Genomic DNA, 26242 nt, shown 5'->3' on the forward strand with positions numbered 1-26242 from the left:
GAAAAGGGAGGGAATTTGTTTGAGGGACACACATACGTAGTAGAGAATGAGATGGAATTCACAGTACGGTCTTTAGAATGAAGGGAAACAGGGAGGAAAGCAAATTTCAGTTTAAAAACAAAATAAATATTAAGAGCCTGTCTTAAAACATTACTTGAAATTCTGTTTCAACTACTCCAAAAACCAGTACTGGAGAATAGCAATAGTTTTGTCTCAGACTTAAGGAGCAAGAGTTGAAAGGATTTCCTGTTTCCTTACTCTAACACCCACTGTAAATTCTGGTAATCTGTTTCCTCTCTGTGGATCCACTAGTCAGCAACTGAGACAGAGCACTCTGAAGCCTCCAAGCTGAATTTTCTGCAGTAGACAAACACAAAAGCATGGAACAGAAAAAGGTTACGGGGAAGAAAGTTACACTGATGAGCATTTAAAAATATTTTTTAGGACAAGCAAATAACTCCCAAACAGATGACTGCCTTACAATATGAATGAATTCTACTATTGGCAGTGACAGAAATACAAACAATGAAGATTTACTTAAATTAAGTCACTTTGTGATTAAAATAAAACTAGCATAATTTACCTCTATAAATAAATTTCCTTAGGATTTATACCTACTGAAATACAGATGCAGCAACACTGGAGCAATGGACACCTTGCAACAGACTCCTAGCTTTAAGATGACATGTAGTATATCTGCAGCTTTCTTCTTCACATATGGAACAAGCCTTTTCACAGGCAGCCATTGCTTGCACTGAACTATGTTCATCAGGTAAAAAATAAATGTGGCATAGAAGTTACCTTTCTAGCTGACAACACATAAGAAGGATACAAATTCAATGAAATACTTAAAACACAGCACACTGTATTACACATATAATTTGTTTTTCATTTCAAGTTTATTAAAACTTTAGCAGTACAAATGATCCAGGTTTTAGATTATCAAAAGACCAAACTGAAGTCTGCATCTTTAAAAAAGGCGTTCCCCAAAATGTCTCTAAAACTTTGAGACGATGGAAACATTAAGTCCACAAACTCATCCATGCCTGTCGTCATCTGTTCCAGGACTTGTTTCATGATCAGATTTTTTATCCTTACTAGGGGCATGATCTCTTTCCTGACTCTTTGATTTTTGGTTTATTTCTTTTTCTGCTGAGGATCTGGTCTTTTCCTTTTCTTTACTGCTGCGTGAATATGACTTTTTTGATTCTCTCTCTTTGCTACTTGGTCTCTTTTTTGAGTCTGGACTTCTATCCTGATCTCTACTAGACTTCTTATCTTTGCTGGATTCAGGACTACTACTTTCACGGCTTTTTGAACGCCTCTTCCTTTGGCTTTCACTATCATTCCTCTTATATGAGCTTCTACTTTCCCTATTTGAATACCTATCTCTGTTTCTGCTTTGACTTTCATCCCTCTCTGAACTCCTTGAGTCTCTCCTCCTCCTGTTTTCTCTTCCTCTGTATCTATCTGGTGTACCTCTCCTTTCTCTGCTTCTTGATCTTCCTCTTCTTCTTGTTTCTCTATCTCTATTCCTTGAATAGTCTTTACTTCTACTACGATCCCTGTCCCTGCTTCTTGATCTTCCTCTCCTACTCCTATCTCGACTTTTGCTTCGATCCCTTGTTCTACTGCTGGAACTATGTTTTCCTCTAGCATGCTCACGCTCTTTGCTTCTTGACTTACGTTTCTCCCTGTCTCTGCTCTTCCTATGCTCTTGTTCATTACTTCTTGAGCCTGCCCTTTTACTTCTCTCCTTGCTCCTACTTCTTTCTTTATCTCTCCCTCTAGAATCATAGCGCTTTTCTTTTTCTCTGCCTTTCTCATGGTCTCTCTCTTTGCTTCTTGATCTTATTCTCTTTTCATCATGTCTACTGTGCTTGGAGTCTCTTTCTTTACTTTTTGATTTCTCTCGGCTTTTACTATGGCTTCTAGATTTAGCTCTCTTCTTGGCCTTGCTTTTGTTATGCTTATCATCTTTATCTGAATTCCTTCTTGTCTCCCTGTCTTTGCTGCTGGATTTGTGATCTTTTTTCTTCTCTTTTTCCCCTCTTCGGTTTGGACTTTCAGAAACTTGTCTGTGGTCTGATATTTTTCTCTCTCTTCCTCTTCCTGGGCTCTTTTGATTATCTTTCTTGGTTTCATTTATTTCACTCCTTGGAGAGAGAAAGATAAAGTTTTTTAAACTTTTTAAATCCCCTCCACTCTGAAAAAATTAAATCAGAAGTGAGACAGCCTCACAACTGAAACTTAAATCACATCAGGTCTAACTATGTATTTATAGTAGCAGTAGCATCAGTAAAATCAGACACTGTTAAGTAATGGGATAACCAAATCAGCACCCTGGTTTTTTGAAAGTAACTGTAACTGAAAATCCAAGATGACGTATTACTTTTAAATATATTAAAAAAAAAATTCAGTGCATATATTCCAGAAAGAAATAATCTTACTTGTCCCCTTTTATCCATCTTTCTCCACTAGACACTCTCATTCTTTGAGCTCTTTGCATTTCTTGCCTCCAATGTGGAGGAGTTTCACTGCGTCGGAAACGATCTCTTGACCTGGATCTGGAAGGTGTCCGGTAACGCTTGAAGGCAAAGAGAGGAAATTGGGTGTAAGTTTGAATTTCACATGCTGTGATATCTAAGCAAGATTGTTATCCCTGGCAGTCAGTTCTACATTGCACCTGCCATGACACTTCACATGTATATACCAAGTTACTAACTTACTGACAAATAAATCTCACGTTCAGCTAAAGCAGGAATACAAAATGTCTGATCAAAAACTATTTTTAAGGTAACTTCTACTTCAGGATTTTTGTAGTTTGATGAGAGGTTTTCTATTGCTTTTAATTACCGCAAATGCAAGTCTCTTTTCCAACAATTAAAATTCTTATCTTTGACAAGCAACACAAAAACAATACTTCAGAATTTCTAAGGATTTTACTAAAAATTTGAGGGATAGAGACTTCAGTTACTAAAAACATTTAATACAAGCAGCACACAGCATATGGCTTCACAATATTAGAAAACCTAATCTGACTGCTGCCCCCTGCCAAAATGAAGTCTTCCCTGCATTCCTGGCACTGATGATGTACTGGTTCTGTGTTTACTAGAACCCTTTTTGACCTAATTCCAAGAATACCACAGTAATACAAATAAAGCATTTTTAAGTTTTTCTCTCACCCCCTCCTTCAAAAAGACTTAGTGTGCAAACAGGTAATTAATCTAATTTTCCTTCCTGTCTTCCTTCAAGCCTCAGCCCCCAAATGAATTACGCTGCACTTTTTTTTAAATCAACTATCCTAATGAAAAGGGTTACTAACACCAGCAGTGAGGCTGTGCTACCACCTTCTAAATTTTGGAGAACACATTGTAAACATTTACCCTTGGTCCTCTTCCTTTTATTTTCCTTCCAGATCTGGTCACTAACAGTCTCCTCTGGTACATTGACTGGGAATTCGATAGATTACTAAAAATAATTAACAAAGAGTGATATTTTTTATAACAGTAAGAAAGAAGGAAAGAGAAAAATTTTAAAACCTCTTCAGAAAATTAAACTAAATGAAAACACACAATTTTATTTTACTGCAGACAGTAATAAACACACAGTAAAATTTCAGATTTTGTGACCACAGAATATTTTAGAAAATTTCCAGGTTTTCCCATTTTTGAAAGAAGAATAAATTATAGATTCAGATTGGACAGTTCCAATAAATTCTAAATGAAATTGCAATGCATTTTACTTTGCTTTTCTTGAATCAGTCATTATAAATTTTTTATTCACTAAAACCATTTTCAAAGACTAAGCCTTTGTTCTAGGACAAAGACAATAGTTGCCAGTAAGGGAGAAATCCATTTTTCATCAAGCACTGCTCACAACATGGAACTGCTTAACAGGGAAAAGATTCAACATTAGAGTTCTAAAACAGTAATGTGACCAGACCACTGTCAGCACATAATCAGACTTAAAACAGATATATTACCTTTCTCTTTCCTTTTCTCTGCTTTTCCTCTCTTTTTCTTTGTCATCTACTTTAGGAGGACTTTTCCTCATCAGGAACCGGTTTTCAGGTACAGGAGGAATTTCTTCAGGACGGACAGTAGATAACGGCTGTGCTTCAGTGTTTTCATCTTCACTTTCACTGGAAGAGCTTTATTTTTGTGTAAAAAACATGTAATAATTTGAGTTATGTGGATGAGGAAAGACCTTTCAATCTATTAAATAATTCAGAAATTCTCTTAATACACAAGGATACCACAAGAATCTCAGAAACAAAGCTATTTCAGAAGCAACTTTTTTTTCCCCCTATAATATCTTTGCTCCAAAATATACAACTGCAGTAGATTTCTGACTAACATCTTTTATCTCTGAATTTCAATGGTGCAACACTGAATATACACTTACTATTGAGATACAGCTTTTTTTGTTGGTTTAATTTCTTTTCTTTTAAAAACACAATCAGAAGAGTAAATTTCAGATTTTACACTAGCATATATAACTGCCTACAGACTATTGTAACTCCAAGCAGTTTACAAACTTAAGTGACATGAGCTTAGGCTCACAGAAACAGTGTTTAGGCAGCATTGCTTTAAGTGACCATTTCTTAAATTTTACTGCTAGCTTAGAAAGATGTGACTTGCACCAACACAACTTGTATCTCACACTGAACTATAACAAAACTATCAGATCAAAAAGAACATTCTTGGAAGCAAGAGCGCTTTCTAAGTTTTATTATCTTCCAGCAAAACTGCAAGAATTTTGGCATATCAAATAGAAGAAATGTTAAGAATGTTAATTTATTAATATTGTTTAATTTTGCTTGTATTTGTGCACACTGAAGTCCCACTACATATAATTTAAACTGAATTGTACAGAAGTGAATTTAGGGAAACAAGCTATCACCATTCATTTCAAACCAAGCATTTCTGCAATGTTTCAAGCCAAATAAGCCTAGTCCATTCCTTTACTGCATTACAAGCTGCTGCACATATAGAAAGGAAAACTACCCTTTGCCATCATATCAGAAAATTTATGCTTCTATATCGAAACTGACTGCCTCTTAAACTTCAAAAACCTACTTTGCTAGTTTACAGAATACTATTCTGTAGTTATAAGAAAAGGATACTGTATGGTGTACATGTAACAAAACAAAAAAATCTCAATATTGACCTTTTCTTGCTTTTCTTTCTCTTTTTCTTCTCTTTCTTATGTTTCTTGGAATTTTTTTTGTGTTTCTTTTTTCGTTTTTTAGATTTCTCTTCCGAAGCACTCTCAGAATCCGATGAGGAATCAGAAGATGATTCTGAATCACTTGAACTTTCAGAGTCACTGGATGAGGAAGACGACTTGTGTCTCTTCTTTTCTTCTTTCTTGGCTTTAAATAAGAATAGCAAAGATATTTTAATATCAAACACTTCTAAACTAATCTCAGAAAAATCAACTTACCTACTACCTGTCTCAGCTTCTTAGAATTGTGCCATGAGAGCCTACTTCATCAAATTATTTAAATTGAAATTATGGAGAAAACACTGTTTCTCCAAAGTATAATAAAGGGTATGTCTAGAAATATGTAACACATTTCCAAAATCTGTATTTATGAAATTTTAAGTATAAAATTTGTACTATCAAGAATATGTAGAACCATATAAGTTTTCCAATTATGTTTTATACAACATAAGCTATATACAAGAAATGATTTAAAATTTATTTACAAAGTGTTTATAAAAAAATTTCTTTGGCTTCAGCTTTAATCTGACTTCATATAAAATCTACTCAAATCACTAACGAGAAATTCTGAAATAGAAGATAAGTGGCACAGACTAAACTGAGTACTCATTGAATTGAGCTCAGTATCTTATTCTGTCAGGTCTCACATTCAAAATGCAGTGATACATACAGTGGTGAAAGATTTCCTCTTCACAGTGATGCAGAACACCCACTTCCAAAAGAACTGGCTGAGATAAAACAACTGGATTACAACAAGGGGCTTAATTCAGGTAACTGCATCAGATAGGTGGTACATATCTCAGCAATCTCAAACTCTCTTTTTATGGTCGTACTCTTTACGGATACTTTTTTCCCCCACCTTCTAATGTTACTGAATCCCCACGCTGGCAGAGTGGATGAAGTTCAGTCCCATTGCTCTAAATCTCATTCAGTTTTCAGGTTAGCACCACAGACAAGTCATACCTGTATGACTTATACATAGTGTTTTCTATGTGTTTATTCACAAGTCTCATTTGATACAGACCAACAAAAGCCTGACAACCAACTGAAAAACAACCTCTGTACTTCATAGAGTACATGAGTCTTCCAGGTAATTTCTGGGTGCAGTATAAACTAGCAAGTAGTATTACCAGTTTAGGACAGCTTGCTGATTGAAATCGGCAGGTTCCCATCAGATGTTTTTAGGGCTTCTTGCAAAATGCTTCCAAAAGACAGATCTAATTATATTTCTTACTTCTCTTGTAGGTACAGACCAAGATAATTGCTGTCTTTTCTCAAACTTTTGCTCAACATCCTTATTAAAGCACTATATTTAATAAAAAGTATCTGTAATATTTTATATCAGTTTCAGATTGTCTAAATATATATACATTCACAGAATGTAATATGTACATATTTAAAAAAGAAAACTGAACATTTTTCAAACTAATTTCAATCAAAGAAGCCTAGTGTTACACAGGCTGGGTGACAACAAATCAAAAAAGAGAAATCTCACCTGACCTCTAAATACTAAAAATACAAAAAGTATTAAAAAAGTTAAAAGTTTCTTGTCTATTCAAACCTTTCAGGTTTGGCCCATTCAAAGGAAAATTATACTGTTTCCTACATGCCTTCAGGTAAAACAATATGTCTCCAAGCTCAATTTCAGAAATGTCTGAATAAGGCATTAATAAATGCAGTGATTTCCTGTATTTTCTCTCTCCTTCATATGTTTCAAGTGTGCCAAAAACTATCTGTGACAGTTTTATCTGCATTCTTGTAACAAGTTCAGGTATGTTAAAGTTACTACTTTAAAAGGAGTAAGTAATACATAAAAATAGAGGCTGAGCTGAGCAACTACGTCAACAAATATAATGTGTTTCTTAACATGCAGCAAATAACATTAGATGTATTTGAGAAATCATGTGGCAGGTAGGGAGTGAAATGACAAGGGCAAAAAAACCCTCCAAACCTCAAACAAAAGTAAAAAGCCCAGAACTATTTACACAGCAAAGACAGAGTATCCAGTAAGAGAGTTTGGATATACTTTCTGGTGACATCTAACTATCTGGTCCAGCAGCAAATGCTGTTTTGACTACTGAATCAACCTGGTGCTGGCCAATTACAGATCATAACAAATGAGACCAATCCTGCAGCATGAAGGTCATCGAGAAACACACTTCTATTTACAGTCCAACTGTTCCAGCTCATTACCTTCAGGATCAGGTTTCAACTTAATGACCACATCTGAAATAGATATATCACTTCCTACTCCATTCACTGTCACGTACAGCATTTGCCTGACTTTGGGAATTACATGATCATGCTGCACGACACAATCAAGTATTCTCTGCATTTCAGCTTGTTAGGGACTGTAGCAAGTCTTACATTAGCCCCGTGAGCTGAAATTAAAAAACTACCTAGCCAGAAAACAGTCGGGTTCAGCCACAAAAGTCAGAACAAATCATGTCATCTTGTAATTCACAGCAGTGACAACCAAATAGTTACCTTATATCAAATCAAATAACCTGTGCTGGACCACAGCAGTCTTCAGAAAAAGGGTGCCTTTATTTCAGGACATTTAGACAGTTATTTTCTCAGGTAATTTTTTCCAGTGTTCAGTTGCCTGCTGTTCAGTGTATCAAATCTTTTTTTCTATTTTGCCTTCATTATTTGACATGAATTCCTGTTACATCTTTCACTCCTTGTTGAAGAATCGACTGTTTCTCACAATGAAAATTATACACATTAGTCAAGTCCTCAGAGGTATGCATTAGGGAACACTACCACACTTGATTCTTGTTGATCAGATGACATGTTCACTGTGAGGAATCCTGTATCCCAAGTGCTTCTGGAATAGATGTCTTTGCAGACAACCAATCTACCACACTGCAACAGCAGAGGAAGGGGAAATAAAAAAAGCCAAAAAAAGCCACCTCCAGCTTCACTTGGAACAGTCAACACAGTTTGTACCTAGTGGCCAGTTCACTAGGGAAAAAAAATCTGGAACAGAGAAGCCTGAAACAACTGTTCACAGCAGCCAGCTTGTGCAAAGAGGGCTAACAACGATGTGCGACAAGCCTGCAGAAGAAATGAATGCTCAAGGGTTTGAATGGATAAGTAAAGAGAAAGGGAGGACATGCAAATCAGAAGTCCAGGTAAGATATGACTTGCCAGAATCACCACTTTCTGTGACTGTTCTTATTTCAAAGATATTTCATAATTCCTAAATGAGTAACTTTGTACTCTGTTTCAGTGGTTGATAATTTGTACTGATACTTTCTTTTGTACTGACAGAATTACCTAATTACAGTACTGTTCCTTGATGAATTATGAATGCAGCCATAATGTGCCTTAATTGCAAAAAGCACACTTCTACAAGCAGTGATTCTATGACATCAACAAAGATCATGAATCAAGCCTAGCACTGCCCTGTGCAGAATCCCCTAGAAAATCAGTTCTTGTGAGAAATCTTCATTAAAGGCTCTTGTTAAAAACAGCCCACTGCACAAAGCCATTTTTTTTCAGTTTTGAATCAGAATGTCAGTGCCTGACATTCTTGAAAACATGTCAGATATACCTTTGACGAACCAAAGTCATGACCTCAAACAATACAGTCAGGCTTGTTAACTAGGCCCTCTTCTTTGTCACCTGGTATCAAAATCTCACCTGTCCTTAAGAAAATTAATACTACTTTTTTGTTCCACAGTTTTTCCTGTGAAATATATTAGCTTAGCTAGTCCATAATGACCTTTCCAAATACTAGGTTAATACTTTCTTCCTTTTTTTTTTTTCTAACCAGATCTCAGGATTTTCCCTGGAACTTGAAGATCTTCTAAAAATTATACCACTTGGCCAGAGAGATTCTTCTTTTATAATTTAGATTCTCTCATTCATTTTCACTAATTCTTCCAACTTTAAGGAATTAAAAAAAAAAGAAAAACAAAGGAAAATATGACAAACATTTTACTTTTCTAGGTGATCATCCTCTCAAATCCCAGGTAAAAACTTCATATAGGCCTCTGCAATATTGTAGTTGTGATTGCTGTACCATTCGATTCATAGCACCCAGTAAGGCAGCTCAGTCATCATACACTTATCCCTAAATAAATCCAATTCTTATATACAAAGGGATGATTTGCATCATTCATAAAGCACTTCACCTGGCTATTCATTGTGACACCCAAAAATCAGACCACCTTTCCTCAACTTTAACCTAAGAGAAAAACATTCATACCAAGCACCTAACTTCTACTGTGATTCCTTCTGCTAGTGCCACCTTGGCTTTCCTGTTAAACTCAAGTACCAGTTCTATTTTCATTTCATAAAGACCATCTAATTCCTTTCTTTGTGTTGCCTACCAGACAAGTTCATGCAATAAATATTTAAGGCTCCCTTGCTATCCTAATGTACCCTTCCACAGAAATTTCATCGTTATAGCTCCCTAACAGGCAACCTCCCTATTCCTTCGTCTTAACAGCAAATTCTTAGAAGCAGTCTCCCCCGGTAACTGCCTCATATTTCACAGAATCTGTTCCCTTTTGCCTCCCATAGTACTGTACTAAAACCAGTTCCACTGTTAGTTGACTCTGTGTCAGTCATCTTCCATGACACTGATTGTGTCCCAGAAACAGCTCCTTCTATCGAGATTCCCTGGCCTACCTCCATTCACTGACAAGTCCAAGGGCCTCTCCTCTTCCCCTTGTGACCTCTGGACAGCAGCTTGGCAAATTTACTTCAGCTGATGTGTTTCAAACTATTCCTCCTACTTCTGCTGCCCCAGGCCAGCACAGCTCATCAGTGGTTCCATGTTGTGCATTCAACTAACAGCTCCATCTCTCACAGTAGTGGCTCATTTCCCGCTGCAGGTCCTACACACAGCCTTTCCCTTTCATAAGCAGGATTCTCCATTCACTAGGATTTCCACCATGGTCTGTCACGCAGCATCTTCACCAGGCTGGCTCTGCATTAGTGCCCATCAGGGCCTTTGTCTCACCCCACCCTCAACTCTGCCCTCCAACAGCCTGATCCTGGTGCCTAAGGCTTCTTGTTCTCCAAACACTCCTACTGCCCACCATTACCTAATACCGAGCCTTAGAGAGTGGGCTATCCCATCATCTTGGCATCAATTTCCCTCCATGGCACACCACGCCAGCTACAGGAACCAGTTGCCAGGAATGCAGCAGGACTGACAAGGACACAGACAAATGGGTAGGGTAAGACTGTCAGATCTTTCCAGAAGCCTGTTCTCTTTTAGGAGAAGTAAAAGAGAAAAACCCATTTTTTTGTATTTATTTCATTCGCTCTTTTGATGACAAGTACTTTAAAGCCCTGCCTAATGGCTTTAAGTCATCAAACTGCTCAGTGCCATTTAGTCATTCAAGTGTTCTAGACTAGACTAAAAAGGGAGTGTGGCAATCCAGTTAAGACATATACAGTGTGTATCTCATCCACCAGCTTCACCCATCCCATATCTGTACTGTTTTATTTTCTAATTACACCACCTGTGCATTTCCCAAGAGATACTATGCTCCTGAGCACTGTCCAGAAAAAACATAATTGTGTCCTCACACACAGGCTGACTTAGAGCCTTTGAGAAGTCAGGAGCCATAATACAACTTTGCTTGGAATTCTGAGGTATTGATGAGGTAACTTCAGACTCCAAAGTCATAGTGTCAGATACCACAACATATGATACCACAACAGAACTGTATCAAAAAGTAGGGGAAAACCCCAGGAGCTCCAGTTCAAATGCTTGCATGTTCCTTAGGCCAAACAAGCAATTATTCTTGTGTTGTGCTTCAATATCCTTGGTGCAACCCTTCACAGTATCAACAGAAGGTGCTACAAATGAAACAGCATGATGATCCCTCCCATAGTTCCTACAAAGCAAGCATCCTGGGTTTCCACTAAGGAGATTCTCCCACAGGGACAGCAACATCTTAGATTCTGCTTCTCTTACAAAATAAGGCTCAATCGAAGCTCTCATACCATGTTCGGTTCTGAAACAGCAGAGCAGGCCATCCCTTCCAGAAAGGACAGGTTCTGTCATATTCCTCTTTAAGAATATAGTTTATGGTAAATCAAAGTGTAAGAGCTAAAGAGCCAATTCCAGACTTTTCTAATCTAAAGGGCCTGTTTTGAAGATTTACCTTAAAGAAAACTGAAACAAGTTTGCTACCTTCCAAAAAGAGTGTTATGCTTAACACAGCACTCTACTTGCTATGACAAGAGCTTGCCAGCTTTGTACCAAAATTTAGCTAATATAAGAAAATCTAAGACAGGAGAAGCTTTGAAGAAAGCATATATGATTGTTCTTTAGTGTCTTTTGCATCAACAACTTTTAAGGCATTTACAGGACAAACTGCTCTGCGATGTTATTCACCTTTTCACCAATTGCCCCATCATCCATCACAAGTAAGTGTCTAAATATTTTTATAAGCAACCAACATGGAAGAAAATGAGCAAAATTACCTCTCAGTTTGCATCTGTAAAAATGTACAGTTCAACTTTACCTTTGGATTTTGGAATTAACTCTCCACAACTCAGTATGCGTACTTCAGCATATGGTTTACTAGATGCATCTGTTTTCTGGTTTTCTATTTCTCTCACAACTTCCTGACCTGAGATGACTTGTCCAAAAACAACATGATGTCTGAAGAATTTAAATAAAAATAAGAACTCTTAGTACTTAATTTTCTCAAGGCAGTTCCCAAACAAATGTAAGAAGAGGAAAAGAGATATTTACCCATCTAAATGAGGTGTAGGTTTAGTTGTTCTGTTGTTTCCAGATTTTAATTTAAAAGAGAAAAACAAAGACAGTGTCAGTGAAAAGCAGTCAGCATTTGAAGCCATGTCATCTACACATATGAAGGTGAACATTATTTTGAGTGCACTAATAATATTTAACAAAACAAATATACATCATTCTGTGCACAGTTAAAAGTATTTAACGTCTTATATATTAAACTATCTATTCAATATTTTGATTAAACATTTTACTGAAAAAAACCACAAAATTGCACATAAATTTTTAGACAGCATTCTCATATAGGATATAACAAGGTTCTACTTATTAACTTATATAAATACTACCAGGAACAGATACAAAAATCCTGTCTCACAGCATGAAAACTGCAAATAACCTTCTACACATCTGAAAATAATCAGAAAACACAGGAAAAAATAAATATTTGTATGTACAGATTATTTGACACAGAAGTAGAACTAACTTTCTCTCAGCTTTCCCCTCTACTAGCTTTACTAAGGCATACAGATGTCAGTCATGGCAGAGCAGAAAACTGGGATGATTGCAGTAATGATCATGCAGAAATCCCAAAATAAGGGTTAAATCATAGATGACATCCTTAACTCATTATATTAACTAAAGCCATGAAACATGGATAAGAGTGACGTATTTTGAGAATGTTTTCTGTAGGTAACATATTTAAGAAGAGTCGACTGCAATGTATTTTAAGTTTCAACTATAAATGAGACCATATTGGAAAGTTATTTCATGACTAAAAAAAAGCCCTCTACTACTTTTGAAAGCCCCCAGAGCTGCTTTGCTTCCTTCCAGACAGCAGTTATTAGTTAAAATTATAAGAGTTCTACAAGGAACTAACAGGTTTGCTTTACTGGCCAAGTTAGAACACAGCTACTGAGAACCACCAAGAGCCCTTTTGCACAGACAATAAACACTAAACACAAAAGGGAAAAAACCAGTCAGGATCCCTAATCAGCACATTAGGTAAATGACTACTTTCATACAATTTGTGAAACACCATCAACTTTGGCTTTGCATAGCAGCTAGTCTTCAATATTTAAAAGGATTACCTTTACAGCTTACAAATGGCAAACCACACACACATTTCAATACTTACATAAAGAATTGTGAACCATTTGTATCTTTCCCTCGGTTGGCCATTGAAAGGAGAAATTCTTTGTTGTGCTTTACAGCAAAACTTTCATCTAAAGAAAGATTTTTCAGTTACTTTAAATATACCATATATGCTTGGGTAAATGCTATCATCTAAGTAAATTCATCCTTATTAAATAAATCTGCTAGTCACTTGAGTGAGAAGTTGTCTTAAAAATAGATTAAAAAATATGAATCAATGGTTTATAGCCTGAGGGGGAAAAAAATTTAGTATTCTTGCTCAAAAGATTTGTCTCCTTAGACCATATAATTCCAAGTTTTTGCTCTTTCTATTTGGCACATACTGCACACTCTTTCTTTGGAGTAGAAGTTGGTTTTTTGGCTGTGCATTAACTCTTAAGAAGCCCCTCAATTTCAGGCATTTTGTTATTTTATTATTTTTTAATACACATGGATATCCAGTTTGACAGCAATCCCAAACAAATTCTGTTTGTCTCTCAAACTAAATCCCAATGAAACTGAAATTTAAGAAGTTCAAAATGTACTCATTACTCTTTATTTAAGACACCTGTAAGAGACAACCGTCTCCCTCCTTTCTCAAAACAGCAAAAAGGCTGTTGGGGGATGCAAACTGTTCAGACAGAGGACATTTGTTCAATACTATTTGGATACATGCAGCAGGAGCAAGCAAGAAAAATATACAATATTTTTAATGCTATGTTTTTACATCACACTGTCACTGGCCATGAAAGGGACAGTCCCATCCACCCCCCAGTCACTGTACAAAGGCTAACTGGCACAGCATCAGATGTCAATCTAATCCTATGGTGAGTTGCTTAAGTGAAGCACAAGAGCAAAACTTCCCATGAGTTCAGTTTCACACTGTGACCGAGTTGAACAGCCAATTTGCAACTGCCAGAATGTAAGTGAGGGTTGTGCTCATTCTTTCATCTCCCCCAGCCATACATTTCCTCAAACCCTGCTACTACTCATCAGTGTTTGTTCTGACGCTTGCCAAATTATTTCATTGGATCCATTCAATAATACAGAAATTTTTTCCTGCAAAAATCTTTAGGCACTTTAGCAAGCTGAATCAGCTGGAAGTTTTATTGGACAGTCAGTGCAAGGTAAGGCCTCCTCTCTCTTTCAGCAGGGGCAAACCGTTGATTACACTCAAGGTCTGATATAAAATTGCACCTGGCCCTACTACAACAGTGAATAATTCTTTCAGTTGTGTGCTGCAAGCTTGGACAAGAACCAATGTTAAAGGAAGTGTGTCTGGGAGGAGAGAGGAGCATAACCTCGCCTGCTGGTAGCAGCTGCCCATCATGTAGGTCTAGGTGTAATACAAAAACTGTTCCAAGGAACAGAGATGCTCCACTATATTCTGGACAAACACAGGCTGAGAAACAGCAAGTGCAACGTCTGCAACACTGGCTGAAAAAGAACCACGACTGTGAGAAAACAGATGGCTCTATCATTAATTCATCTTGGGCTTAGGAAAGCAGGGCTTTATGCATTCTTTTAAATAAATATTTGCTTCACACCTTTCTCCTTTTCACTTGAAAAAAAAAAAAAAGACAATCCCCAACTTTTAGCTGGTGGTCAAGCCAAAAGTAAATGTTTAAAAAAACAGAAATCTGGCAAGAGGGACAAATACAAAGAAGTCCAGTTTTAATTTTTCATTCATTAAAAAGGTTCATATCTTAAAAGTAAAATAAAATAACAGAAACTGGAGAGTCAAAGGCCTCTAAGGCCAGATGAAAGCTTAAAAAACACCAACAACAGAGTTCAGGTTTACAGAACAGAGACTACAGAATGTAAAAGGTGATTGATTATCATAACACCAAAATAGAGCAGACTGATAAAACTCTTACCTTCAAAAAAGCCACCATAAATGGATTCTCCTCCCCTGCCATTTCCTTGAAAGAGGAAAAGTGACAGTAAAAACAAAGCAGTGATTAAAGAGTCACATTATGTGGAAGGTGCTTTGTGATACAAAATGTTGATGCAATTGCATCCAAGTCACTGACATTATTCTTCAAGGTATGCAAACATGACCAAGATGCATCTTTGTAGTCCAAAAGCAAACTTGGATTTATGCAGAAGAAAGGGAAAAAAGCAGTGATATCAAAGAATAATTAATATAAGTAAATGACACTACAGAGAACTTCTGCAAATGTTTTATTCCATAAGCATTCAAGTTTTCTTCAAAGATTCACGTCATACCTTCACTGAAGTCACCTCCTTGGATCATAAAGTCTTTCACAACCCTGTGAAACAGACAACTTTTGTAATGCAATGGCTTTTGGGTGGACTTTCCTGTACCCTTTTCACCTAAAGGAGAAGAGAATGAACAAAACCAAAAATTACTGTCTATGTCTGTAGAATCTCCACTACAAAAAAGTGCTACATAAGCACTTAATCAAAATCACCTACTAAGCTATGAAAAACTGGCTTGTGAGGCAGACACTTATCTGTAATACCTGTAACTTAAACTGGCATTTAAGAAAGCAGAGCAGAAACTACTTTCTGTCTCTACAGTTATACCAGAACTCCTTACTGACATTAGTATACAACTGCTCTCTTTCATGCAGATTGACTGAAATTAAACATTCAGTTTAGTTTATTATAACTGACATTACTCAGAAACATGCATGAAACACTCAGATCTTCAGTTACAACACGGCAAGGTTAAGGTACCATAAAAGCTCGCAACAAAACCAGAGAGGTGGGGGAAGGAGGAGGACTCTGGTTCCTTCCCCTGCTCATGATTACAAACTGCCATCTTCCCCCCTCACATCAGCTCTGTGCTTAAGCAGACTCTCTGCTTCAGCTACAACATTATCTCCCTTCCCTGCTACCCTCAAATAGACAAGGTCTCTGCTGAGTTAGCAAGATGAATGGCTCATGGTGGGTCCTGTGCATGGCACAGCCAACCTCAAGGTAACAGCAGTCAGTGGGAGATCCCTTCTCAGGGAAGATCTCTTCCTCTCAGTGCTGGCAAACCACTAGACTGTATCTTCCTATAACCTTATCCTGAGCTACTAAATTGGCAGCTTTTGTCAAGGGCAGTTACCTCTGAACTTACTGTAACAGAGTGGTGCCTCCATATGGATTTGTATAGCTAGGAAAAAACCATTTTTGATAGGAACTCTGATAAATGTGAAGTTGTATATGTTCCACTAACTTAGCATATGCCTAACACAGGTATGCCAGGAAAACATGGAGCTGTTGTTTTACAAAGAGAGCATACACTTCTCAAAATTGCCAGAAAAAAAGATGAGTAAGGAAAACAAATAAAATAAAAAATCTGAATTAATTTGCTGATGATTAGTATCATAAACATTTTGCCCATATATTTTTCTCACTATTCTTATGTGTTAAAGCAACAAAACAGTTTGGGATCTGAATTTGATTATAATGTCAGTAACGAAGTATGAACTTAGTAGTACTTAAGGCAGTAGCAGGGAATAACACCTTTATGCAATAATCTGACTTTTAGGCAGTTGAGAGCAGATCAAGAATGCCATGGTCACGTGCTAACATAGTCACAGCCATCAAAACTCATCACTTTAAAGTTCAGATTTGTTAATAAATTTTGAAAATCTGATTTTGTGCCAGTAAGCCTAATGTCAGATCAGATAATACCTACATTCCTGCAGACACCAGGAATAGTGTACTACATGTTTTATAAACTTGATATGAATGTAATTATGCATCCACACCTGATTCAGATCATATTAGTACTGCTGAGTGATTCACTATTAACAGACCCTTGACCCGAAAAATAACAGAGCTGGAAGGAAAGGAAGAAAAGCAGGTATGCTATTTACGTATTCACAAAATTATTCTTGTGATAATAAATATAAGTTTTGCTAAACGGTCACCATTTGCAACAAAAGTATGCAACCTACAGGAAAATAATTCTGTTTGGAAATGCTTCCAGGAGAGACCCTTCTGAGTATTTTCTGCAAGAAATAAAGTGAATTTCGATAGGAGTGGAAATCACCAGTTTCCATCAAGAAATTAAAATAAAGGAAAAAAACAATTAACAAATACCAGCGATAATTTTCAAATACCTCAAAGTAACATAAGACTGAAAAGTAAGTCTGCATGGTTGACCTCTTACTGGCTACCTTTCAAGACTGGATGATGTTATATAATGTGAACAGTAATATCTGTGCTAGTAACAGAAAATCAGCTTACTGTGCCTGTATTTAAAGTTGGCTAGTACATACTCCCTGCAACACACTAAGCCAAAGCTACAACGGCTTTGATTCCACATCATATGTATATGACAAATCAGCTAAATCTCTGGAGATGGCAAGAACCAATGCTTAACTTACTTCTTTTTATCTGTAAGAAAACATCAGGAAAAATAACAACCATCAAACCAGATAACATGATGTTACATTAAAAATTATAGATTAAATTGTAAAACCTACAAACCTGTGCAAAGGCAGCGAAAATTTTCACATGTCTTTGGACACACATCTGAAAACAACTCAAAGACCACTCTTCCAGCTAGAAAAAAAAGCACACCATATTTATTATGAAGTTAAATGGTATTTGAATTATTCTTACACATATCTTATATGAATATTATGCTACTAAACGGGCGTTTTCATTTTCTTACCAGGTACATTGTTGATGGCTATGTCAAAAAAGCAACGAGGTCTCTGGACTTTTACTCCCATGGCTTCAGAAATTTAAATACTGTAAGTAATAAAAATAAAATTTAGTTTTTCCTTCTGTGTAGTAAAATTATGTGTAAGTCAATACAGAAGACTTTACAAAGACAACAAAACCTGCAGAAAAGCAAAAAAAAACCAATCCCCCCAAAAAAAACCATCAAAAAGAGAGACAACAAAGGCAAGCATTTTATAGAATGAAAAGTATTTTTGGTCATGTTCATGTTTTGTAGACCCAAATAAGCAATTTTATTCACATTTGCTGCACTAACATTAAATTTAAACTTGATTGCAATAGTTCAGATGGGGAAATACAAAAGGAAAAAATACTGTAAGGTATGGGGAAGACTTAAGCATTCAATTTTTTAGGAATATATTTTCTGGATTCCTGTCACTGCAGTTACCAGGCTCCAGTTAGGACCTAAACCATTCTAGATGAAAAAAAACCAAAGGTGTAGCTCTTCCAGAATTGCTGCTAAGTAAAATTATTTTGGCTTTTCCTTGTTTCTTTTTCTTTTATGTAATTGTTTATCTCTTTTGAGACACCATCAATGGTGATATTTAAAAGATGAGCAGATGTGCTGCTTAAGGACCTGGTTTAACAGTGGACTTGGTACTGTTGGGTTACTGTTTGACTCAATGGTCTTAGGGGTCTTTTCCAACCTAAATGATTCTATGATTATTTATTGAGAGTTTTAATGCAACTTTTCCCTTATCTTTGAGTATATAAATCCCTTTATTTTTGTGTAACAAGCTATGTCTTCATACCATTTGCATCTCTGGCTTTCCAACATTATGTACATGTATATTCTTTTCTAAATCCCTATCCTCTCTGAGTTACTTCAGAGTGGAAAAAAAAAAACAATGACAGCAAAAGGATCTGTAAGACTGGAGTACCTTTTCCAGAATTTGGAATATAATCCATAAATTTTCAGTTCTAGTTATTTTTTATTGCCAGAAAACATGGCTCAAGTCTAGCTAACACACTGTACACATCTCTCCTAAAGCTTCACTCATAGCTGTACCACAGAACAGCCTTGAAAAATTCAATTGTCACCATCTGTCAACTCTCAGCTTATAAAAAAGAGGTTGTAAGAAATCAAGACAGCAGTGTAATCATGCTAGTCTCTATTCTCTCTACTTGTGCTGTTATTCCTAACATTTTGCCAAGATTACACAGCAAATATCACAAGAACAATGCAGGACTGGTTTAAAGCAAACGCCACTCAGTAGTTAATTATTCATGTGATTTTTAGCAAGACAAGACTTCAAAAAATGCAGAATCTCACTATATATCCTCTAGGTGTGTAACAAGCACGTTCATTCACACAAGCCAGATATTTGTCAAAAGCAGCAGGCTGATCTCAGTCTGCTTGGTACTCTCCCTGAATTAGGATTTCTCTCCCATTACAACAAATTTTGTAACCAGGCAGAGAAACAGAGAGACAATGCCTGTAGCTGAGCACTTGGATGTCATCAGGTTAGCAGAAGGCTGACCAGGTCACCACACTGCTGCATGAACTCTGAGGCAGAGCAAGGAAGGCGGCAGAGTGGGCAAGGGAAGGGATGAGACAGGTGGTAGTGGACAGAGACTCTGAGAACTGAGACCAGTCCAAAGGACAGCCATCGACTCACTGTCAGCAGCAGAACAGACTATACAGTCACATGGGATACTTTTTTCAGGAAGCCCTTCAGAATAAATGGTACAACAAATATTGTTTGGTGGTAGAACTCATAGTTTTAACTGAACTGAGACATCTAAGGACCAGCAGTACCACAACTGATTGATTGTCTGTACCCAAACTCTAGTGCTTGACTGAGAAGTGATTTAATTCCTGGTTTACAAACAATTTGCTTGAGAAATGTTCAGGTATGCCTTAACATTTATATGCAGTACTTTAGCCAAAATAAATGCCAACTATCTTAATATGTGACAATTTTTATTTCAAACATTGATAATGACTAAAACTAAACTGTAAAATAAATATAAATATACCTATGTTAGTCAATTTTTAATTTGGTTTTGTAGACAACAGGATGAGAGAGAGAAATCAGAAATAAAGAATTCTACCCAAAGCCTTATTCCCACCAACTTTTCTCAATGTGATATTTCTCTACCTCTACATTGTCTCATGAACAGCGGAACAAATAAAGTTAGCCCATGTTCTAACCACTACCTCCAATGTTCCCTGCACTTTCCCTAAATCCTCCAGTAATATCCCCTAAATACTGGCTGCACTTGATTCCAAATGACAGGCATGTCAACGGGTCAGTATGAAAACCCTGAATGAACAAACACCAGGCCAAGCAAACATACCTCACTCTGGAGCTGATATTGCCTATAAACCAGGCTAAGATAGCAGTGACATTTATCCTACCTGCCTTACAAGTCAATGAGCCTTTCCTCTCCAATACACTTAAGTATCCTTTGCGCTGTCAGCTAGATCTTCTCCTGATGCATTACAGGGAATTTAATTTCTATTCATTTCTTCATATTTCAGTATTTAACACCAAACACAATCATCTACATACTGATCATCTGAAACTTGTCTGTATTAAAAGCAAGTACAGGGGAATGTTAAATACCAACAAAGAAAAACATCAAGAAAATACCAAGAATGAAGTCCAAAAATGATGAGTAAAGCTTAGCAGTGCTATATGTCTGATAACAATAGGGCTTAAATGAATTTTGCTATTTATCACTAAAAACTTATTTTCAGTTAGAACGTGGATACTCTTAACCCTCAATATGTTGTGGTTTTTAATTGTGAACTTGGTGGAATTTTACCAGCGAAGGGAATATGAACTTGAAATCAACCCCAGAGATGCTCACTACACATACATTCAAAAACCAGCTATGCAGAAGGACAATCTTGATCAGTCACCTTCTTCCTGAACTCTGTAAGAAAGGATAATGTAACAGCCCAAGTACTATTCTGAAATTTTCAAGCCATTCATCATTCTCAACCACCTTCTGTTTGAGAAGCCTCTTACTAAGTCTAAGTAGAATCTATGACCAAAAAAACTCCAAAGCCAACCAACCAACCAGAACACCACTTCAGTAAAACAGGCCTGTTTCTTTAATTTCTGAAAGTATAATTACAGTTCAGGTTAGAGCATATCGGTATTTGTTGACAAATACACCAAAAATACTTCAGCTGCATCCACAACCAACGTTTGACCAACTGTGTCCCTCAGGGTTCTCATCCCTTCACACCTCCATCAGCTTCATTATTTTATTTATTTTATTTGCAGGATAAAGCTGGCCAACTCAAGGCCAGGCTGCCAGCAGCTGTTCTCCTTCAAAATTATCTATGTCAGTGGAAAACCATAACTATCCCAAACTGTTCATAAGTGTCCTAGTTAGAACAGCTGGGCCCAGTTCATCACTGGATGGGTGTAACCCAAAACTGTGTATTCTATAGCCTTCCATGCCATTTCCCAGAAACTGTTGTCAATAAACTATTTGCACCCTCTGCCCAGAGCAGCCTGACTCCTCAGGCTATAAACTAGGTGTTAAGAGGCCTGTGAGGATGCTTCTGTCCTCACACTCTTTGTGGAACTCCCCACCCTGAGGGAAGTACTGAACATTCCTGCCTGAACTGGAGAATATACAATCTTGGGAGTCTTGGAACTTTTTGAACCACTCGTGGGATCCAGAGGAAGACTGCAGATCACCGCTCTCAACCAAACTGCAGAGCACACTCTCAACTAGACTGCAACCACCACTTTTCCAGCAGACTGTAACCACCACCCTAGACCAGACTGCAACAGCACTCTCACCAACAGGTTTTCCCCTCTCCTTTTACTTTGGACTCAGGGAGCCCAGCGAACACCACTCTGTTCATGCCCCAGGGTGCTGGGTTATACATTTGGGTTTTGTGGGTTAAAACCAATTGTTTGTCTGTATAATCATACTTATTGTATTATTTTATTAAATTGTTATTCTGACTTATAATCTCTCTTTTGAGTTGAGTTCATTTCCCCTGCTGGTTTACCTTTAAACCAGCACAATAAGCATCTTTCTGCTAGGGATTATCACTGATATGCACTGACATGCTTAAAAAAAAAAACCAAACATCTTGGGGATTTCTTTTCCAAAATCACCTGTGCTAGCAAGGATCTAATAATAATACCGTTTAATATATACTAGAACCTTTTGACTGAACAGGCTAGAAAACACTCACAGATGCGCAGCAAGTGAAGTATCAATGTGTCATGCATCCCACAAGAGCTGACAGCAAGCAGCAAAACATGAGTATTTCCTAGTTTTACAAGGGGAAAAAAACAACATTATTTGTAACTCTGCTGAACAGGTCAGGGGACTACTTATTTGTTTCAGTCCCAGGACAGGACAGAACAATGAGAAAAGATGTATTTAGTAGGAAAATTATATATTGTGTCCTATTCCTTCCCTTCTTTTCCCATCATCATCAGTTATTCCAGATTTTTAACTTCTCCTTGCTCTTGCTCTTGTATGCACTTCCTTGCATGAACTTACAATTATCTTCTGCACTGGTCTTCATTCCATGTCCAAATGAAGTGAACAATAAAGTGCATAAATTCATATTCCTAGCATTTTGTTTCAGACCATCTACAAATGCAGGAAGACAAAACTATATTGACATATATTTCAAAGATAGAAAGTAGAATCTCCAGAAATATGTTTGTAAGCAAAACTTTGAGTTCAGAAAATGCAAATACACGAAGTGAATACTGAACATATATCACATTCTTTACGGCTGTGGTTGCAGTCACTTGAAGACAATATAAATCTGGGCTGAAACCAGAACAGAAGGTTCCTACATCCATGTGTTTAGCTTTCATACAAGCTACCTGGCTGCATAAAAACTACCCTTTCTTCCCCACTCCAAGGAAAGATTTGGCAGCAGCATATATCAGCTTAAAGTGATGGCAGAGGCACAGTCTAAAAATGTTGTATGCTCATTCCAGTATGGATTTAACTGGAAATAAATTTATGATTGCAAAATGGGAGACATGAAAATTTGTTCAGAGTTCCATTCCTGGGACAGAGCATCCAGCTGTATTAGGATGATACCGAAGACGTGAACAACAAAAACCCAACCAGCCCAACTCTCACACTTCATAATTTCCTCAGCACGTTTCCCCAAACACCACCATCTTTTCCTCTGTACTTCATGATCCAAAACCTCTACATTAGCGGCAATGACATCTGAGGAAATTAAGGGGTTTTTTTTATTTTACTAATCAGCAGTACAGGATTTTTGTTGTAAGCATATTTAGAAATAAGGTACTACACTTGAATACATTTCACATTTAGGATGCTGTCTTCGTAATCACATGAATGTAACACATCAATAAGAAAAGAAGAAAACATTTGCTTTCTACACAAGTCTATGAAATTTATGCAGGAAGACTTTCTACTCATCACTAGAAATCACACATTATAGGTTTCAATTTGACTGCCCCTTCCAAGAAAAGCCAATCACAAAATGGATTTTTCAACATTCTTGCAGGCAAAAAGTGATTGACACCACTTTCCATCAGGCCTCCTTGTCTAGAAAAATGCTACAAGTCTGTTTTGGGCGACTGACATAGTATTTGTTTCCCTCTAAAAAAAGAAGTCAAATTAAGAGACATCTGGCAATATCAAACACTGTCTTCCATGGACAAAAGGCAATAGCCAGCTATCCTTCTAGGGAGACTTAAGAAAATATCATCCTTAGATTGGTCCTGAACACAGCCCTAACACTGCCACACTGGTACCTCATTTATATCACTTTCAGTATGATTTTTTACAGTTATGAACAGGGCTTTAGTCTTCTTGTACTAAGGTATAAGGAATGAACACTCAGTTATAACACCTCAGCTGGGAGAGGGTAGGATTCAGCTGAGAAGGCAGTAACATTCTCTTAAACTACTTAAAGAGAAACACAGGTTCCTACTGGAACATCCTCTCTATTTTTCTAGAAAAGAGGTAACTGCAATAAAAAACGTTGAAATCTCTAACCACATTCTTATCAGTAGCACGTAAAATCTGACTTGTCAAGTCTTAGCAGTAATTTTACATTATCTAATTTATGTAGAAGGTATTGTTTTTTCTCTGTTATGATTTGTGAAAAAATACTGGTGTTTTCTGGCAGATCTGTGCACAAATAAGTACTGGTGGGTTTTTTTTAGCACAACTTATAAAGTGCTAAGAAAAGGCAAGTTTTTGCATTGTATGAAAGGGGAAAAAAAGATTCCAAAGGGTGTAATCTCCAAGCCACATAAATCCCAAACTACTTTCAGCAATGGAATCCCTTCCTACCCATTACTGAAGACGACAATAAGGCGAGACAACCATGCAACAGTAGGACATACTTCTGAATGCTGTTCCGTATTTGTCAACCATAACCACAAAAAGCTTGTTCTATCATCTTTTATTCTCATGTTCTCCTCCCTCCTCTACTTCTCTAGCTCTAGATCTCTTCTATGCCTCATCACACCCTCCTACCTAAACCTCAGTGCATTAGGAGATGGCCAGACTTTCTCCCTGGCACTCACTGACTGTGCTCCTAAATGGAAGATGGCTCCCAAATGCACAAAGCATGGAGGAGTGAACTGGTAGTGGAGAGAACAGGTTACAGCACAGTAAAATCCTCCACTGCAGTACATATTCTTCACACCAAATTCCCTCATAATCTACAGATTTTCTGAGATACTCCAAGGGAAAAAAAATAATCTTCTTTTGATAACAGCTTGAGGAGTGCTAGCTAATTAAACAAACAGTATTTGTTTCACAGAAGAGGACTGGAAAAATGGGAAGTTTTAACAAGAAATATAGTCCCAAAGGGTGCTCTCAGAGAACTATTGATGCTGGTATCCTTTTTATGCTCCACTTCAGATCTACTTCGTATAAAGGAAATCACAGTATTTCTGAAATATCTAGAAATCGTTTTTAAAAACTGATAAATCAAGCTCTGTGAGTTTAGATAAACTAATGCTTCATAAAGCATGTGTAACTCCCATATTATTATCACAGTTTTATCATGGTAGCACCTAAAAATTTGAGTCATACTGGATGCATACCCCAATGCATTAATGAATCGGAATAGTGAAACAAAATGGGGGGAAAAAAGAAAAAAAAAAACTGCAAAACAATCAACCTAGAAACATTTATCACTGTCCAAAGAACAGCCTCTTCTGCAAGCAATATAAAACAAAACCATGAAAAAATCAAACTATTCTCTCAGAAGACAAGATACAGCTTAGAAAATAGACTTTATGCAAAGAAAATGGTCTCATGTTTCTTTTAAAACAGCTCTCAGATGATTACTAAAATATAATTAGCTTAACCAGTCAAACATTAGGCAACTACTGGCCAAAGTTACTTTTTTATCATTACTGATAAATTTTGTAATTGTGACTGAACTGAAAGGCAACGTTTAACATTGCAATAAATATTCTGTCCATAGTTTCAAAAAACTATTTCTCTTTCTCTTAAGCCTCTTTCAAAGCCTCCTCAATGCCTCTAAATACAATCATATATACACAGTACTTTATTTTGGTCATGGCTGCAAACAAAATGAGCCTGAAACTCAATAGTCATAAAAGTCTCTGAAGAGCCTTAGGAAACCCCTGAAAAAGAGAGGCAGAGGACTCTCCTGCCAGCCAGGGTAGCTCCTGCAGGCTCCACTTCCCCAGGAGAGGCCTGCAGAGGGGAGGAGAACATGTGGCGCGCAGACAGCCCGGTCGGTTCCTTCCCAGTCTAGGGGAGGAGGGACGACTCATTCAAACTCCCCAGCAGCACCCGAGGCCGAGCAGGGCGCTCGCGGCGGGCACAGACCCGCGGCTCGCCGGGCAGCGGGGAGGCACAGCCGGCCTGGCGGACCCGACCCCCGGCGATGCGCGCCAGGCCCCGTCCGCCGCTGCCGCTCCCGCCTGCCTGGGCCCCGCTCGCAGCTCCTCACACCCCTTCCCTCCCAGGGGCCGCCTCCCCCGGGATGCGCCGCGGCCCTCCCGCCCCTCGGGCCCGGGCCGCGGGGCCTTGCGAGGAGAGCGTGCGCGGAGCCAACGCGGGCGGCTGCGGCTGCCCCTCGCCCGCCCCGAGCGGCGGCCGGCCCGGGAGGGGCCGGGGCTCCCACCCGCGCCGAGACCGAGGCTCAGGCCCCACGGCACCATGACCTCCTCCGCCGCCGCCCGCCCAGCCCCCGGCGCGGCCCGGGCCGCTGTCCCACCTCGGGCGCGCCCCTGCCTGTGGCGCGCCGGCCCCGGCGCTGGCGGCACTCACCCCTGGCGGCCCTTGTCGCCCCGCGCCGCTCAGCGCCGCGCCGCCGCCATGTTGAGCTGGTGCGGCACGGCTGCGTCAGTGGCGGGCAGGGCGGGAGCGGCGGCCGGGGGCGGAACGGCGGGGGCGGGCGGGGGAGCGGCGGCGGGAGAGGTGGCGGCCCACGGTGCGGGGGTCGCGGTGACGGCACAGCGCTGCCCGGAGGCGGCG

At 38.3% G+C, this 26242-nt stretch overlaps 1 protein-coding gene across 1 annotated transcript; it reads right to left on the bottom strand.

Annotated features, from left to right (window-relative positions):
* Positions 1-880: 880 nt before the first annotated feature.
* On the bottom strand, positions 881-26202 carry PPIG (peptidylprolyl isomerase G). Its single transcript, XM_064660931.1, has 13 exons — positions 26036-26202; positions 17727-17806; positions 17540-17614; positions 15317-15424; positions 14965-15009; positions 13092-13179; positions 11957-11986; positions 11724-11863; positions 5173-5377; positions 3986-4153; positions 3387-3471; positions 2451-2587; positions 881-2156 (listed from the first exon to the last, which is right to left on the bottom strand). The coding sequence occupies exons 2-13, from the start codon at positions 17785-17787 to the stop codon at positions 1037-1039; spliced, it is 2262 nt and encodes a 753-aa protein (XP_064517001.1). The 5' UTR covers positions 17788-17806; positions 26036-26202; the 3' UTR covers positions 881-1036.
* Between the last annotated feature and the right edge of the window lie 40 nt (positions 26203-26242).

The sequence above is a fragment of the Pseudopipra pipra genome, chromosome 7, assembly GCF_036250125.1.
Source record: "Pseudopipra pipra isolate bDixPip1 chromosome 7, bDixPip1.hap1, whole genome shotgun sequence".
Classification (NCBI taxonomy): domain Eukaryota; kingdom Metazoa; phylum Chordata; class Aves; order Passeriformes; family Pipridae; genus Pseudopipra; species Pseudopipra pipra.